This window comes from Zeus faber, assembly GCF_960531495.2.
Source record: "Zeus faber genome assembly, chromosome: 4".
Taxonomy (NCBI): Eukaryota; Metazoa; Chordata; class Actinopteri; order Zeiformes; family Zeidae; genus Zeus; species Zeus faber.
Genome location: NC_137191.1, coordinates 34,652,030 through 34,671,181, shown reverse-complemented (window position 1 = coordinate 34,671,181; position 19,152 = coordinate 34,652,030). Strand labels below are relative to the sequence as shown.

General features: G+C 48.9%; 1 protein-coding gene across 1 annotated transcript; it reads left to right on the top strand.

The window, feature by feature from the left end:
• Nucleotides 1-5,339: 5,339 nt before the first annotated feature.
• On the top strand, nt 5,340-14,676 carry nacc1b (nucleus accumbens associated 1, BEN and BTB (POZ) domain containing b; the record flags this gene model as incomplete). Its single annotated transcript, XM_079998964.1, has 7 exons — nt 5,340-5,483; nt 8,416-8,658; nt 8,972-9,187; nt 12,014-12,449; nt 13,147-13,462; nt 13,609-13,706; nt 14,342-14,676. Exons 1-7 carry the CDS (start codon nt 5,358-5,360, stop codon nt 14,674-14,676), a joined length of 1,770 nt encoding a protein of 589 aa, XP_079855090.1. The 5' UTR covers nt 5,340-5,357.
• Between the last annotated feature and the right edge of the window lie 4,476 nt (nt 14,677-19,152).

The window sequence follows — 19,152 nt, the reverse complement described above, 5'->3', positions numbered from 1 at the left end:
TTCGCCCGCCTCACACGCACTCAGCGCGGACGCCGGGCCGACGAGTCCTCCGCTGCCTTTCCTCCGCATTCCTCAACTTTTTTTTTTTTTTTAAGACAAACTGAGTTCAGGTACTAGGTGCGAATACTCGTTTATTTTTCATTTTAGTTTTACCAAGATGTACAATAAAATAATATATATATGTATATATGGATATATATATATGTATATATGGATATATGCTAATTACACGTAGGGGCGCGTATCGTTATCCCCCGCTCCGCCTCCCGCCATGCGGCTCCGTCCGTCTGGCTCCCCCGCAGCTGCGGAGCGTCGTGTCCCGGGATGACCTGTTGATGTCGGGTAAAGATGGAGCCGGGAGCCTCCCTCCCCCCTTGTAAAACCGAGCCACATGGAGGTCCGGCGCGCGGCGCTCTTTATATTAATGGTGGAAAACGGTCAAAGCGCTGAGGGGCGAAAAAAAACAACAACTATTAGATGTGTACGTGGGCGAACCCGTGTTTCGGGCGCAGTGTGTCCCGGGCGTGGAGCCGCTAGGCCGGGCAGGAGCGGGACGGTGCTCGGCGTCTCGGAGGGAGAGCCGGAGCGGTGGATGGGAACTCCTGAATATTTCATTCTTCGTGGAACGTTAGGAGCCGGCGGTGCTACAGGAGCCCGGCGGAGACGTCTCTCTCTCCGCCCCCCGTGGTTGGTTGTCTGCCCCCCCCCCCCCCCCCCCCCCCCCCCGGACTCCAACTCCCAGCGGGCATTGAGGCTGGCACACGGCGGGGCGCGGAGCTCCCGGCCCGGGCTGAGAGGCCTCTAGCCGGGCGGCCGCCGGCCCAGCTGGACTCCCATGTGAGATGAACGTGCAATTAATGTATAATTACGACAGATAAATACAAAAGGCTGATGGCACGTGGTTGAATCAGCCTGGTTGACACGTCGGCTCCAGCTTTCCACAAGGCCACGTTTACCTTTTAGACCAGGAATCTGAATATGATCAGTGATCTATCACATTGATTTTATCCATAAAACCCCCACAAAACACAAGTTTGCCCCAAAGTGCTCTACACAGGGGCAGGAATAAAATAAACACACAAAAATTAGAGCACACAATGCATGCATTCTTCCATATGGTACATACGAATATTAATAACAGATTGGCGCTTACAGAGTGTGTGTGTGTGTGTGTGTGCGTGTGTGCGCCTACTGTATGTGTGTACATATTGTGTATACATATTGTGTATATGTGTGTATACATATTGTGTGTGTGTGTGTGTGTAAAAGCTGTAATACTAGACAGGGGTGTTAATTACTCTCATACACAAGAGAATAACACGTTTTAAGTTCATCATTTGATTTTCCCCACACCCTATTAGACTGCAGTGCATCTAATTAAAATGTTTTACATTTTTTAAATACTCACTCAAAGGCTCCTTGACATGAAACCCAAGTTCGTCTGGCGTAAAACTTGCATTTCACAAGCCATGCTTCCCGTGGAGCTCTTCCTGGACAGAGCGAGGCAGCCAGACATCTGCCCAGACCTGCGGGGCTGCCACCGCGATGTAATGGGGCGCATGGGGATAGGGGGCCAAAGGTCAAGTGGTGGAAATTAACCTTCCTTCATGTTGCCTGGAAGTTGGTCTGACCCCAGTGACCCGTGACCAGGACACGTAGCCCATACTAATGGGGTGTCAGTGGACGGGGTGCCCGGTGCTTTCAAACCAATCCACGTATGCTGTTGACCCCCCCCCCCCCGACTGCCGCTAGCCTAAGGACCTGAAGGCTTTTTTTGTTGTTGGAATGGCACCTTTCTATGTAACAAAAAGGTAATTTAATTCGCCGTCGCTAGCCTGTTTTAGCCGAACGGGTTATAACCGTGTATTTATAATATCTGCAAATGCACAAAGTCTTGGTTTATGCTCGATAAAATCGGACTGAGCATTGCTGCACCGTGTCAGTAATACCCTGTGTATAGGATCGGTGCCCTGCTCAAAGGCATGCAAGAGTTGTTGGCAGGGGCGGAGCCACCCACGGTGAATCAGTGATCTATCTAAATAAAATGGAATTTGCAATTCGCTTTACTTTGATCATAGTGAAACACAAGTAAACCGTGATCTATAACAAACATATTTGGTTTATTTAACCAGTTAAGGCGGCACTCCCAAGTCATTGTATAGAATTGATCATCAATTAAGCAGATTTGATTATACTTTATCATATATCTGGTCATGTATTGCGATTTCAGTTAGCACTCTTAATAGGAAACTATATGACGTGCTCAAATTATTTTATCCAGTCATTTTACATTAAAATTGCTTGAAAAAACCACAGTGCTTGACAGTTCAGGTGAAGTAAAAAAATAAAAATCCGCCTTATTGATGGGACTCATTTTGTTTAATAGACTGCTTGCCCACCAATGGGAAAATTAATTTAACGCTGCTTTAACGAGCCCAAATCTCAAAGCCCCAGTGCAGGCTTTAGTGAATTGGATTATTAAAATGCGAGGGGATAGAATTCCAAGGAGTGAGACATCACTGTTCTGCTGGGACCGTCCGGTTCCCGTCCAACTCCTCACCGGGATGTGAAGCCACACGCTGTATGGGAAACAGAAACTTTACATACACGAGGGCAATTCATTACATTACATTTAGTCATTTAGCAGACGCTTTTATCCAAAGCGACTTACAATTGTTCAAACACCGATGGACGCAGCCATCAGGAGCAATTAGGGGCTAAGTGTCTTGCTCAAGGACACTACAGCATGCTAGCAGGAGGAGCCTGGGATCGAACCAGCAACCTTTAGATGACTAGACCACCAGCTCTACCGCCTGAGCTACCATCCCCCAATTCAAAGTGCTTTATGTAAAAAGGCAAAAAGCAGAGAATAACGGCACAGAAAAACAAGCTGAAAACGTATAAAATGACATAAGAAAATCTCAGAAATAAAGAATTTATTCTTAAATTTACACATACAAGCTGATCTTGTGATGTACTTCGTCACTGTGTAAAATTCTGTAACACCGCGGAGGGGAAAAAAAAAAAGAAACTCCGGCCCGGCCCTCTTATAATGCTGCAGTGCTATTTGTTTAATCTTTATTTATCCAAGGATGTTTGCCGAGCAGGTATGGACTTTTTTTCTTTTGCAGAAATGCCACTCGCTCGCAGAGCTACACATTCCTGCTGAAAGCTGCATTGTGTTGCTTGTTCCTATTGCCCCATAAACTACCCGCCCCCCCCAACTTCCACGGGGCAACTACACGCCGCTTCCTCTCACTGAGTCAAAGAAAATGAGAAGAAAACGTTAAGTTCCACATCCCGGCTGCTTCTTTAACCTTAAGATCTCTGGGGAAGAGGTGGGGATAAATGGGCACCAGTCTTGAAACAGAGGACTTCTGTGTGGCAGAGGGGTGGTGTAAATGCAAAGTTTAAAAATGATTAAACCTTAGGAAGGTGCTCTTAGGAAGAGGTGGCCGGGTTCTGTTTGATGGGACGTCCTGTTGCAAACTTTGCAAACAGTCTGTGCACTGGCTTTGCTGCTTTGCAATCAATTACAATTAATTTAGGGGAGTAATCCCTGCTCTCCTATTGTTGTACATCGTCGTCAGGGCGTGACAATGGCACTGGGAAACCACATTTGGGCCATTGTCAACCATCTTGTGCTCTCAGGTTGTCAATCGCTGTGGTATGCCACGCCGTCTGTTCAGGAACTGCTCCGTCTATTGATCTCAATTAATTATAAAACGATGAAAATCTGGCAACCATTTAGTCATTCTTGGCAACCAAAGGTTGATGCACGGTTGCCAACTTGGCAACCCCTTCTAACGGTAGAAGTCCGACGGTAGACGCGTTGGCGTGGCCGCAAGTGCACGCGCCCTGTTAAGTCCGTGTCAATCCACCACTGCGGCTCCACCGTCAGCCGCGTGGCATTTCTCTTTTTTTGCTCAAGGTCTTTTTTTAAATTTTTTTATTTTTTTTATTTTATTATTATTATTATTTTTTTCCTTCTTTAACTGCGTGCGGCCACGCAAGTGTTTTTAAATAGAAACTCGAGATAAAACGACGTGGAAATGTTTTTGTGAAGAGTGCAGCAACTTGAGAGAGAGAGATCGCCCTGTGGCTTTGGCGTCACACGGCGTTTCCGTCTACATCCCCGTTGTCTGTCCAGTGGGCCCCGCGTCGCTGACAAACGGCGTCAGGGGGGCGGGATATTTAAGCCCCCGTCGTTTCCGCTGCCGTCAAAGTTGGCGTCGGGCCCTGGTGGGGATGGAGTGATGGGGAGTGGCCCCCGTTTGGACGGCTGATGTGTGTTGCTTTCGCGGTGGCTTTGTTTTCTACGCTTGACTTGATGATTGGTTTTGAATCAGAACATGATCCGCATTGACATATTCCAAGTGGTTTATGGGAAACATTAAAGCCGGCGTCGCCGTTTGGGAACTGGAGCGGATCACTCTGTTGCCCGTGGAGGACGCACGGCAGATGAAATAACAATTATAATAATAATTCAGAGGAGGCCGTACTTGGGTGGTGTGATTGACCGCAAAGCGCTGAGTTGTGCACGTAACTGTTGCGATTTATAAACAAACATGAAAGACCCGACGCCAAAAGCGATGGACTTTACACGTTCCCCCGGCTGCTCTGTGGGCTTTGATCGGCGTGGTGATGGAGGCGGCGGTGCCTCCTCCATTTTTGATCGCGGGCGTCTCTGGCTCCGGATGAAGAAGGAGAAGAGCCAAATAGACAAAGTTATGATTGGTTCGGCTCTGCCCCCCATTGATTCATTTATTCGTTTTTTTGTTTGTTTGTTTTTAATCTGATGAGATGGAGCCGTAAAAGCTTGACAAAATGAAGTCGAGGCCGTGAAGAAAAGGTAAAATAAGAGGGTGTGTGGTTATGTAATGGCTGCCGGAAGCCACAGATTCTTCCATTCTGACGCCGATCTGACCGTTTGACGCGTCCGCGGTGTTTACCAGATGCTTTAGATTATTAATAATTGAACTCTCCTCCTTTCACACCTCCCCTCCCATCCCCTCATCCATCCTCCGCTCCCTTCCTGTCCCTCGGCCTCCACCTTTTTAATCCCAACCCCGCATCGCTCCTTTGCACCTGCCCTCCCCTCATCCATCCTCCCCCATTCATCCATCCCCCATCCATCCATCATTGCTCAATCCATTTCACCAATTCTCTCATCTCTCCCTTCACCCATCCCGGTCCTCCACCTCTTCCATTGCCGTCCGTCTCATCCGTTCCTCATGTTTCCACCGCTCTCTCTCTCTCTCTCTCTCTCTCTCTCCCTCCCTCCCACTCATCCCTCCATCCTGTTCCCTCTCTGACCCTTGACCCCCTGCAGACCCTGTGGTGCTGAGCGGAGCGTTATGGCTCAGACGCTGCAGATGGCGATCCCCAACTTTGGCAACAACGTGTTGGAGTGTCTGAACGAGCAGCGGCTGCAGGGGCTCTACTGCGACGTGTCTGTGGTGGTGAAGGGCCACGCATTCAAGGTATGCTACCCGTTTGTCTACCACAACTTCCAGGTACACTACCCATCTGTCTGTTTTTCTGTCCGTCCTTGCACCCGTCTGTTGGTTCACCTTTTATGGTCCTATGTCAGTCTCTTGTTGCGCATCTGTCTGTTTACCTGTCTACCTGCCACACCTTCAAGGACACTGTCTGTTTCTTGTTCATTGGTACTTTAGAGTGTCCAGAATCTGTATTTATGCATAACCTAAAGCAGTGGAATGTGGGGTGCTTGAAGAGTTCCCGGGGGTCACCAGCCAAATGATTTAATAGTTTAAACGTCACTGTTATTTAGGGATGTAACAATATGATGTACGGTCTCCACCATCATACCGCAGTATACTGTATTTCACAGTATTAACCCTCCCCCCCCCCCCCTTCCTTTTCTGGAAATTCGATTAATAAGTAGTAGAAAGGCGCTTGTCGGGGCTCTCAAATTCACCGGAGAGGCAAAATAAGCGACATATACCGTTTTCAGACTAAAATTAGCGGCAAACCTGCTAAAAACAGGCGATTGACACCTTTCCCATTGCCAGGAGAAATGCCGTTTATTTCCTGGTGTGTCACGTACGATGAATGCGTTGGAAAAAATTTGCGTGTCGTGGTTCCTGTGGGATTTTTTGGGGGGGGGGGGGGGGACAGTAGAAGAGACACTAACTTAAACAAACAATCTCAATTGACATTAAGTGATGGAATGATACACAGATATTCACAGATATATAACTTGAACTGAATATTCCCGTCTATTTATGTGCCAGCGAACAGAACGTCAAGGCGCGTGAAGGGGCCCAAAAGAGCGGGTGGACACATCAGACGGACGCATCAGAGCCCATCGGGGAGGGGGTCATTTGCCTGGTCATTTGTGACCGAAAATGCCGGAACGTTAGTGGGTGTTCCCGGCCTTTTGGCCGCAGTGGGAGAGGGGGTAATATCAAAATGCGATTTATTTGCGAAATTGAAGATGTGAACTTGAGTTGACTTCACCTGATGTTGTGGCAGACGGCCAAGTGATAATCCAATGAGTCATTTCAGCAAGCGCTGGCTCTGCCATCAGGACTGCTTTACGCCAATATGTAACAACACGGTGCTTATGTTACTGGCACGCGCACGGGGGTGAGAGTGTAAACAAAGGTGGGCGGATCCAAACCAAGTAGGTACACTAGGTCGGACGAAACAAGTAGAGATGTGATCAGAATGGGATCCCAGAGACGAAATCTGATCAAATGGGCTCTGTGGCCTGATGCGGATCAAACCGTGTCCTCATCCCTGACCTGTGGCCCGAACGATACACTTGTACCGATGGGACATCCAGTCAGCCCAGAGTTGGGACACTCTTTAGAAGTAGTTCTTTAAGCATGAGGTCTGGGGTTTACTTGCCGAGGAAAATTTCTGCCATTTTGTAATTCTGACTCGTTTCATCGAAAGGCTCCGTCCTTTTTTCTGTTGAACGCTTCTATGACTGGAGCCAAGGATTATTGGTGTTAAAGTTTTGTATTAAAGTTACAGCACCTTTTACTCACTTACACTACGATTCCTCTGTTCATCCACTGTAACAATTTTCACGTCTACCTGACTGGAGCGATTGATGTTTGAGTGTTGATGATGATGATGATGATGATGATGATGATGATAACAATAACAAATGGGAACAGTCTGCTTTTTGGTGTCTTATGAGGAATCGTGTGAACATCTTTATTGTGAGGCGTCTGAAGAGGGGGGACGGGGGGGACGGTGCGAAACAGATTCAGCGCCTCTTTGTGATAACCAAATGAATACCTCCAGTATTTTGGCATCTATTTCACTGTGTTACGGCGCCGTCTTTTGATCGAGCCCGGCTGCGGTTCAATGAAGCCTGAAAGTCCATTATCGCCGGGGGATTGAAGATGTTCCCATTGGCTCGGGAGTTATTTTTGTTATCGCTGTGAAGTCGGCGACGCCGCATGTATCGGATTCCGTGATGCGTTTGAGGCCGTCGACACTGAAATGCAGCGGTTTAAATCTCAACGACCAATCAATAAGCGTTAGGATGCACTGCGGTAAAACAACAGACCTGGGCGGAACCGCATTGGTCTTACAAACGTGAAATACAAATTCTTGGAATTAAAAATCAAGGTTTTATTTGCATAATAATTGCATTCAATTCAGCTGTATTGAATATTTACCGAAGATGTAAATAGATACTTCCTTTTGAAATGTGTACTGTAGTTTTGCACAAACCAACCCTCGTCCAACTACATATATTTCAGTCCCAAAATGTGGCCTCTCACCGTACACAGCCATGTTCATAATGAATCCATCTATTATTCTAGGAATCTCTGTTGTCCTTCGGTTACCTCGACAACCGTCTTCCGATCGGCTTCACACTTGGCGGTTGTGTTGCTGGAGCACCAGGGACGTGCAATTTGAACACGCGACACGGGCGCTTTGTGACGTCACACATTTGGTGCTTATTCTTTATTGCAACGTTGTCCTAACATTTTGTTAAACCCTGCCATTTTGAACGGGCGCGCATGGGCATCTTTTTGTATAATTATGAAGTCTTAGAAAGTCGTACATTTTGAGCGGGCATGTGCTAGAACAGTAAATCGAGTGAAACTCAAAAAAATAAGGTCCTGCGGGTTTTCTGCAAAATAGTTTAAACTTTTTAAAAAATATGTGTATTTTATGATATTTAATATTTACCTAGGATGATGACAGTTGTAAGCGGATGCTTTTGAAATCATCCGACGAGGTCAATGTGTTTGTATATTTAATATCTAGTGTATTTATCATCTGGCATGCATGGCCTCTCACCCCTCAGAACCACGTTTATCTTGCATGCGTTAAATGCAGAGAAACTCGATTAAAAATCGTTACGAATGTGTCGTCCATGAAGAACATAAAGAGTGGGTTCTCACGCGTGGCTCTGCGCTCCAGGCCCACCGGGCAGTGCTGGCCGCCAGCAGCTCCTACTTCCGGGACTTGTTCAACGCCGGCGGGAAGAGCTCGGTGGTGGAGCTGCCCCCGGCCGTGCAGCCGCAGAGCTTCCAGCAGATCCTGGCCTTCTGCTACACGGGGCGCCTCAGCATGAACGTGGGCGAGCAGTTCCTCCTCATGTACACCGCCGGCTTTCTCCAGATCCAGCAGATCATGGAGAAAGGGACAGAGTTCTTCCTCAAGGTAAAGCCGGGATGGGAAAACAGCAAATTTAATTCATTACATTTATTATTATTATTTTGTTTATTTTGAATATTTAATTTGCCAGTTAAATGTTCGCTTGTGTGGAGTTTATCGGATCTTGTAAAGGGCAATAGGCCACGTATACTGGACGAGGCGCATGTTTTGTATAAAAACGGTGACGGTCAGGGTGGTGTTTCTATGGGACTGCTGAGGAGCAGGTAGAAAGATGAATGAATGGTACCTTCTACATCTCCCTTGGGGAATATTTTCACATTCAAAATTGACGTTAAAGTGATCTGCGCCCTCGCCCCAGGTTTCGTCCCCAAGCTGTGACTCCCAGGGGCTCCACGCGGAAGAAACCCCGTCCTCCGAGCCCCAGAGCCCCGTCACTCAAACGGTGGGGGCGGGGGGAGTCGCGGCGGTCGTCACGGCAGCCGGCCGCCCAGCCCCCTGCCACACCCCGCTGCCCCTGATGTCCAAGGTGAAGACGGAACAGACGGTGAACACGCCCCAGCCCACTCCACAGCAGGTGTGTATTAAGCCTGCACCATATGAGGGAAATCTGCGATGTGCGATAGAACATTGTTCAATATTGCAAAGCCGATTTGACTTGTGATAAATAAATATTGAATTGGCATATTGGCTATAATGTTTCTATGCCTCTCTGCTTTAATAGGTTAACCGATAACATAGATCCCAAACATGGAGTAGCCAATGCACACTGAATTAAGAAATAAAATAAATGACTTCGAACATACTTGATTGAACAAATTGCACATGAATACCCAACCATTTAAACAGAACATTAATTCAAATGAGACATAACTATAAGGTTATTTAATTTCCCCTGCGCCCTTCAATATATTTTCTTCTAAACTCAACCAAAATATCTCTTGAAATAAGAAAATGCGATTTATTGGCCAGCACTAATGTGTACTGTATGCGTGAAGCCCACGTGGAAACTCTGCAGTTCACCTAATGGCCACTAGAGGCTGCTTCGGGAAAGCTCCCACTGAATGGGAGTCAATGGGAGGGAAATTGAGAGAGAGAGAGAGAGAGAGAGAGAGAGAGAGAGAGAGAGAGAGAGAGAGAGAGAGAGAGAGAGAGAGAGAGAGAGAGAGAGAGAGAGAGAGAGAGAGAGAGAGAGAGAGAGAGAGAGAGAGAGAGAGAGAGAGAGAGAGAGAGAGAGAGAGAGAGAGAGAGAGAGTGTCTGGGTCGTGACTTTGAAAGTTACTGTTTCATAAAGAGCATATTAAGGTGTGGACGTGTCTCTCTTACTTCCCACAACTATCCGGTGGTTTCAGTCGTCGCACCTCTGCCCAAATTTAGAAATTTTGTTCAAATCATGACAGGGTTTGAGAGGCAAAATAAAGTGAAATTATATATATATAGATAGATATAGATATCTATCTATATAGATGGATATAGATATCTATCTATAGATATCTATATATATATATATATATATATATATATATATATATATATGAGTGCTGACTGGTAAACCGGCCAAAACTTGATTTGACACACAGCTGGTATTGGAGCCACTTAAGTAAATGCTAATGAAGACTTCAAATTTAGTATTTCAGTCAGGACAACTCCCTCGAATGAAGCTTTTATTAAACTCACTTTATGTTCTGAAGATTTTAGGGGGAAACACTCAAATCCAACAGCGTCAGACGTGGCGTCAAAACATATGGGTACAGTAGAAAAACATGAAGTTCGGTCGTTATATTGGTTTGAAAGGACAATAGAGTTTGTGTGCGAGTCCTTCCATGTCCAAATGTAGTTCATATATGACATTATATTTTTCCATATACCTTGATAAGTTTGTTGTTCCGCGGCTTTGACTCTGCTTTGTCCGGATGTTTGCTGCCGCTGCAAAGATCCAGTCGCTCCACCCTGTCAGAATGCTAAGGCCCTGCTGTAGTCTCGCTCCCTAAACATAGAACCCTTTTAATTGTTTGTGAGATTGTGTCGTTTTGGATTTCTGACACCTTTCGACAAATTAAATTGTTTAGTGGAACATTTGGCAATTGGTTCTATTCTGTGAGTAGATACAATTTTATTGGATCTCGATCCACGCGTGCGGTTATGTCTTTAAGATCGATTATTCACTTGTTTGGAGGAAAGGAATTTTGAATAAGGACGGAAAGCCTCTGTCGCTGCTGGGCGACGTGGAGTTTCTGCCGCCTTGTCGTTCAAGGCATCAATTAAACATCCACGCCCAAAAAAAGCTGACGTGCGGTGGTGGCGCTCAAGGCCAACAGAGGTCGAAGGAGCCACCCGGAACGTGAAGCGACGTGAAGCAACGTGGAGGTTCTGTCCGTGATGGTTCTGCCCATGATGGTTCTCGCCATGGAGGTTCTGTCCATGATGGTTCTGTCAGTGGAGGTTCTGTCGGTGGAGGTTCTGAGAATCCCGCCGTGGGGTTGGACCGGGTCACTCCGGGATGAAATGGATATGACGTCCCCCTGGAAGCTTGGAAACATATCAGCAGCGTGATGACGCAGCCGAGTTGTTTTCACAGTTTTATGGATATTCCTTTATTTTTATTTTTGTCTTAAGTTTACCCAACTAAGTCAAGACACCGGAAACAGCTTATTGTTTTTGAGGATCATTGACACTTGACACAGATATATACAGAGCCGTGATGCGTGTTGGAGCTCAAAATGGAGCTCGTTGGATTTAGGTTTGCTGATGCAGTCACCTGGTGTCACCGTGTTCAATGGACTGTTCTAATCCCAGTTTAGACCTTTTTTTTTTTTTTTGTTGTTGTTTAATTCAGTAGCCTTTAAAAGGGATGGATTGTTTTAACTGTGTTTGGTACCTGCAGGTACGCTATAAGTCAAGGTCTCGGTGCGTTGCCTCCGGCTGACGGTGTGCCAACTGGAGCCTTTTTGCCGCGGCGGAAAGGAGTCTGGGTTCTGAGCGGACGTGTTTGGTGGCGGTTGGTTCCCCGGGGCGCCGCATGGCGCCGCCCACTTCTTCACGGGCGTGGCCCGCAGGGGGATGTGTGCGCTCGGCCCTCCCTACGCATTCCTTTCCGCCAAAGCCAAACTTATCGAATTGGGGATGGATGCGCCGAAGCCGGGCAAAAACAGTGCGTCTGTATCAGAACATACATAAAAACACGTAAAAAAAAAAAATATCCCTTGTTTGTTTGTTTGTTTATTTATCTGCCACTTTTCAAGAAACAGCCATTCTGATATATTTGCATTATGCATTGAATCCCCGATACGATGTTTCCATATTTTTGATGGCGGGGTCCACTTTTCCCGGCAAGTATCTGTCAGTTGTGGTCTTGTGACAACAAAACTAACTCCCCCTCTCTCCCCTCCCTCCCCCCCACCAGGAGGCCTTCCCCTACTCGGTGGTCTGCACCCCGGTGGCCAAGCGCCTCTGGGAGGGGGGCAACCGCGACGGCGGCGGTGGCTGCGGCGGCGGAGGCGGGGGAGGGATGAGAAAGGCCGCCCGCTACTCCTCCTCCTCCTCCGCCCAGGACGCCTCGGCACGCGCCGCGGCAGGCGGCGCCCTTGGGGGCGGGGCCGTGACGCCGGGCGGGATCAACAGCAACCTCCACAACAACCACAACAACAACAACAACAACAACGGCACGACGCACGAGGGCACGAGCCCCGGCACGCTGAGCATCTACACCAGCGACTCGCCCATCAGTTACCACGACGACGAGGAGGAGGACGAGATGGCGGACGAGAGTGCCGAGGAGCAGTACCGGCAGATCTGCAACATGTACACCATGTACAGCATGCTCAACGTGGGCACCGCAGGTGAGCACCCCGACCGGCTCTATTGTGCATAAAGCACGGTGACAGTACAGCCCGAAAGTACTTGTACTGCGTTTCCTTCGCTTGTCATTCAATGGCCCCGCGCCGCCATTTGCGCCTGGAGCGACATCGCCGCGGTGACTCGCCGAGAGCAGCGGCGACCGCCTCTTTTATTCGCCTTTCAACCTTGGGCCGGTGCGGCGCTATCAAACGTCGGGGTCCGGTGCCTTGCTGGTGTACTGAAACCCAAGCCTCATTTTTGGACCACAGTGCGACGTTTGGATTTTACAGCGGGACAAAGCAAACGAGGACGTTATGTAAAACAAATAAACACGCAGGTTCTCCTATTGACATTAAAATATTCATATTTATATTAATATGCTGTATCCTTAGTACAAAGTCATATTTTATCATTTAAAGGGCACCTACCTTGTTGTTCATGCTGCTGATGCTTCTTATTGATTGAACAACACGTTGTGGTCAGCCCCAGTGGTGACGTAGTATTTGATCGTCGTAATGGACCCAAACAATGCGGTGAAGTGAGCGGTTCTCTGCAGCGATGCCACCTTCCCTCTTTCCTTTCCTGTCTCCTTTCCTTTTCTTTCTTTATTCTCTCTCTGTTATTGTTTGTCCTTCCTCCCCATGACTCCTCCTTCCCTTTTCTGACACCGTCCATCCTTTCCTCCCTCTCTGCCGGCAGTGGCCGGGGAGCGGGTGGAGGCCCTCCCGGACCTCCCGGCCGACTCGGGCGGCGGCGGCGGAGGCGGCGGCGGGCGCGGCGGGCGGGGCAGCCGCTCCCGCCAGGACCTGGCGTCACTGCCCGCCGAGCTCATCAGCCAGATCGGAAACCGCTGCCACCCCAAGCTGTACGAGGAGGGCGACCCGGCGGAGAAGCTGGAGCTGGTGACGGGGACCTGCGTCTTCATCTCCCGCGCCCAGCTCATGAACTGCCACGTGAGCGCCGGCACGCGGCACAAAGTGCTGCTGCGCCGCCTGCTGGCCGCCTTCTTCGACAGGTGTGTGTGTGTGTGTGTGTGTGTGTGTGTGTGTGTGTGTGTGTGTGTGTGTGTGTGTGTGTGTGTGTGTGTGTGTGTGTGTGTGTGTGTGTGTGTGTTTGTGTGTGTGTGTGTGTGTGTGTGTTAACACTGTGTTGCCCCCTCAGGAGCACCCTGGCTAACAGCTGTGGAACAGGCATCCGTTCCTCCACCAACGACCCCAGCCGCAAGCCCCTGGACAACAGGGTGCTCCACGCAGTCAAGTGTAGGTCTCACACACACAAGTCTTTAAAACTCCCGGATAATTCTACGGTGTAGAACCCGTTTCCCCGGGGGTAACGGGTTGAAAGCCAGCGGGTAGTTTTAAACGGGCTTTTGGCTCAACGGCGGGAAACGCGGTCGGTCAAATGCGACGCCGGCGAGGTTTTCGCGTTTTTGTTCTACGCCGAAAAACGCGTCTGTTGATCCCGCTCGTGGGTCTGAAAGGTGTTCCGTCGTCGGGGGACGTTAAATGCCGTCGCGCTACTCCGCCCTCGCAGCCTCTGCTCGTGTTTCCATCGACCCGATTTTCTTTCTTTCTAGCTATTTATTTATTTATCTATTTATTTATTGCGATTTCTAGTGATATTTTTTATTTATTTTTTGGTTATTTTCTCCATTGACTTCCATCCAGTTTGAGGTTTCCTGAGGCAGCATCTTGGGGCCATAAGCTGGACTGCTGTTCAAATGGTTCAAAACCCTTTAAGCTTCCGCGCGGTTCCATTTGGTGAATCCCAGTCGCATTATTGTCTCGAGGCGGCGTTTTGATGATCTAAGATCCACTGTTGTGGTCAAGCACAGGTTATTATTTGATGTTGCACCCTTTGAGACTGAACTCCGCTTCCCCCCCCCTTGCCCCAGTCTACTGCCAGAACTTTGCGCCGAGCTTCAAGGAGAGCGAGATGAACGCCATCGCCGCCGACATGTGCACCAACGCGCGGCGCGTCGTGCGCAAGAGCTGGATCCCCAAGCTGAAGCTGCTGATGGCGGAGGGCGACGCCTACTCCGCCTTCCTGGCCGACAGCGTCAAGATGGAGGCCGACGCCCTGGGCGGTGAGCACGGCTTTGACCCCGCCTCCCTGGAGGCGGCGGCCGCCACGGCGGCCAGTAGCGAGGCGGCGGCGGCGGCGGGAGGCGGGGAGGGGCCGGCAGAGACGCTCCCGGCGGCGGGAGGAGACGGCAGCACTTTGTTTTGAGTGAGTGGACAGACTGGTGGACGGATGGACGGGCGGATGAATTGAGGGAGGGAGGGAGCGAGGGTCTCCCTCTTGACACGTTGTGCGAATGGGCAACTCTTTTGTTTTGGTCACTTCCTCTTTTGTTTCTCTTTTGTTTTGAGCAACTGCAACTTGTTTTATTCCCTCGTTCGCGCATCGCTACAGAACGTGTTTCTGTCCCACTGTGGGCAGAGAGAGAGACAGAGAGAGAGAGACAGAGAGAGAGAGACAGAGAGAGAGAGACAGAGAGAGAGGGAGACAGAGACAGAGAGGTAGAGAGAGAGAGATTTGGACCAATAGAGGGAGGACGTTCAACCTCCACTTATTGACGCTCGACTCTTGAGAAAATAATTTTTGTTTTTATTGTAATTTTTGTTTTTAACATAGATTACTGTTACTAAAGCCCCTTCCCTCCCCCGTGGTCTACGACGTACCTTCCCCGAGCCGCAGGGGTCGGGGACCTACCCCCTTTGAATGGATGTAGCGCGGGAGGGTGGGGGCGGACGCGCCCCGCCTCCTTTTTGAGAGTCAGCCAACACTGTTGTTTTGGATCCTGAATGTAGGCGTGGCCAGCCCAGGGAGGGGAGCGGGGAGGGGAGCCACCCCCCCGATTGATGTTTTATGGTTTTTGTTGACCTTGTCGGATGGAAACGACCTCCAGCCGGGCGCTGGGAAATGCGTGGGGCCCATCGGTCACTTTGGCCTGGAAACCAGTTGGTTTCTGGTTGAAACGCGGTCGTAGCCGAGCGGTGGGTGGAGAATACTTAGTTGTTTTTTTTTGTTTGTTCATATGTTTTTTATCATCCTACCCCAAACCAAGCACCTTGTTATCAGCCCCCCCCCATCCTAAGAGAGAAAAAAAAAAGACCAATTCTGTTTGGTTTGTATCCTTTAAATGTTTTTTTTTTTTTTTTTTTTTTTTTTTTTTTTTTTTATATCTTTAATCTGCACATGTGTGGTGTTTTGCCAAGACTCCCGAGGGAGAAGAAATTGATGATCGGTGATTTTGTTCAAGAGTTTGTGAGGCCGCGCAGGATTCGCACGCGGATTAAATGCACTGTGTTCTTTTTAATGCGGTATGAGTACAATCCAATCACATTTTTATTATTGTGTGAAGTGTCGGAGACGTGGGGACGAAGCGTTTTACTAAAAAGAAGAAGAAGAAGAAGAAAAAAAAAAAAAAAGCTGCAATTCCAGTTTTGTCTTATCGCCAGTTTTTAACGAAACGAGCCTAAATCAAAGTCTTAAAGTGTGTGTGTGTGTGTGTGTGTGTGTGTGTGTGTGTGTGTGTGTGTGTGTGTGTGTGTGTGTGTCCCCTGCATCGTTGCATGACCCCGTCCCTTCAGGATTCAGAGGGTTGTTTTTGTTTTGTTTTTTGATCGCTGCGACCGCAAACGCTTGATTTTGCGGCGGCTTTTCTCAGAACCTGAGACGCAATTTATCTTTGCACTAAAATTGAGAATCGACGGCATGAATTGGCGAGAGCATTTTATTTTTATTTTTTTTTTGGAACTAGTACCGATGAAGACTCATATGTTATCGCTTCCTGTGCTAATACACATTTGGCATATCACAGAAAAAAAAGGAAATATTTGTCTCATCTTTTTTTAATTGTCATCACTGAGAACCACGGGCTTAAAGTTGCACAAAAACTAGAAAATGGGGTTGTTGTTTTTTTTTTTTTTTTTTTTTTTTTTTTTTCCTTGGGTTCCAGTAATGGGTCCATAAAATAAACTTACGGTTAAACTCGCAAGTAAGCACCAAATAATAACATCAGTTCTGCACGATGTCTCTGTCGGTTCGCACGTCTCATTTGGGGGGTGGGGGCGCGACGATTTTGCAAACTTTGAAAGCTCCGTGGAGGAGGCCGCCGCCGCCGCTCCGCCTGCGTGTCATCGCTGCACCGTCAGGACTGGCACTTCTGGAGGAGCTGAGGGGGCGGGAGGGACGCTCGCTGCTCCTCTGCCGCCAACCCTGGTGCTAGGTCAGCCTTTGGAGAGAGTGTGTGTGTGCGACACATAATTGGAGGCTCATTTCATCCATCGCAGCAACGCAAACACGCGGCGTCGCAGCTTCGTGGGACTTTGGCACCGTTTAACCGGCCGCCCTGGAAGGGGGGGGGGGGGGGGGATCTTGTGATTGAGGACGGCTCCAAACGACCGACGGGGAATTTGTTGAAAAGTATACTATTATTATTATTATTATTATTATTATTATTTTTTTTTTTTTATACGTTTTCAGATTTTCTAGTAAGAGCCCCCCTCCCCCCCAATGACAATCTAAAAGCCCAGTGTTTGACGCCTCCCCTCCCCCCTTTGTTCCCTTCTGGGCGATCGCCATCATCATGTGTTCCGTCCGAGACCCCGCCCCCCCCCACTGATCGGCCGGCGAGCAGCATGGGAAACAGGAGGTCAGGGTGCGGATGGAGGTCAGGAGCGCGTACGGCAGCGATCGCTCCGTGGCGCCGATGCCGGTACCGATGGGGCTGCAGTTCTAAGTCGACCTTTTATGCACAGAGTTGAAAGCCCGACTCCCCGAGGAGGGGAGGATCCAAATGACAATTTTCTAATGGACCCAAAAATCGAGACGATAGTTTTATCGCGAGACGTGGAAATGCTGCGACCGTGATGCCCCCCCCCCCTGGTGGAGAACGCACGCCACAGTGGGGTGCGGCCGCCCCCCCGAGGGGGGGGGAGCTCGCTGCTGGGATTTCCTTCTTCCGACGTTTGACCTTTTGGGCGTCGTCTGCGTTTCTAGGTTTTGAGTCGGGGGCCGTGTCGTGCACCTTACCCCCGGCACTAAAAAGGTTTTGGGGAAAAGCTTCTCCGAGCGAAAGACGCCGACGCTTGAATGCCGTGGCAGACGACGAACCAAAACAGGGGTAACGACGAAGCAGTCTTGTCTTTACCTGAGCGTTTAAAAAAATAAATAAATAAATAAAAGATGTTTCTATGTTTTTTGAAGGCCCCTCGTCTTCGTAGGGTTTGTCTGCGTCGTCTTGAGAAAAGTGATGTTTACTTCTTTTTTTTTTTTTTTTTATATATTATTTTTACTTTTCCGTAACTGAGTGCGGGTTCGATTTCTGGCGACTTCGGTTCATATCGGGGGGTGTAGGAGAATTTGGATCATTTTGCACATATCGCTCCTCAATGCGGGTTAAACAAAAACAAACAAACAAAAAAAAAACCTACGGCCTTAAAATAAATCAATGAAAAGAGAGAGAATCAGATTCTGTGCCTGAAAGAAGAGAAGGGGGAGGGAGGGTGAGAAAATGGAGTTGAGGACAGACTCAGTCTCCCCGGAGAGGAAGGAGAGAGAGGGGGAGGGGGAGGACAGGACGCTTGGATGATTCGGTTTGAATGCATGTGTGCTTTTGTGTGTGTGTGTGTGTGTCTCTGTGTGTGTGTGTGTGTGTGTGTGTGTGTGTGTGTCTGTGTGTGCATGTGAATGTGTATGTGTGCGTGCCTGTGTGTGTTTATGTACTGTGGTTTTTTTTCTTCTCCTCACTCTTTCCTTCATTGCCATTTATGGAGACTTGCGTGTTAATGGCTGCCTTCTTCCGAGCGCTTCTGACAGCCATACAGAGGGACTGTGTGTGTGTGTGTGTGTGTGTGTGTGTGTGTGTGGGTGTGTGTGAGAATTTACTAACTGCGCATGCAGCTCCGTGTGGGGGGTGTAGGTGTGTGTGTGAGATGTCTCTGCGAGACAAAAACAAACAGCCACTCATCTCAACCTCTGTGCACATACCACACACACACATACCGCACACACACATACCACACACACACATTCCCCACGCACGCGCGCGCTCAGTCTGCAGAGTCACTGATCCGCAGCCAGTCTATACGTCTGTGCCGTGGCAGATCTGCAGGCGGCCATGTTGCACCGTGCACATCATACACATCGCAGCCCAGAGGTTTCAACGCAGCGCCTCCATTTTGGGCAGCGCGCCGCCGAGCCTCTGCTAATCTGCCGCACGCGGCTGAGTGCACAGGCGGCCGCCGTGCCGGGCTGCCTCCTCGCATTCTTCTATTGACTTCTGTCAGTGAAGATGTTTGTGTGTTTTCTAATGGGAGTTCTTTGCAGGACGCTGGTGCTGTGCAGTTTGTGTTTAACCTGCAGTGTCTCGTTCTGTGTTGACCCCCCCCCCCCCCTGCATATATATCTTTTTTACCACCTGTTTTCCTTCTGTGTGTGTGTGTGTGTGTGTGTGTGTGTGTGTGTGTGTGTGTGTGTGTGTGTGTGTGTGTGTGTGTGTGTGTGTGTGTGTGTGTGTGTGTGTGTGTGTGTGTGTGTGTGTGTGTGTGTGTGTGTGTGTGTGTGTGTGTGCGCCGCCCCGAACCGCGTTCCCTCCCCCCGGTGGTCTGATCGTCTAACTGCACCTTTTTTTTTTTGTTTTTTTGTTTTTTAAACCCCGGACGGCAGATCAGAGGGACAGTGACGATGATGAGGCTT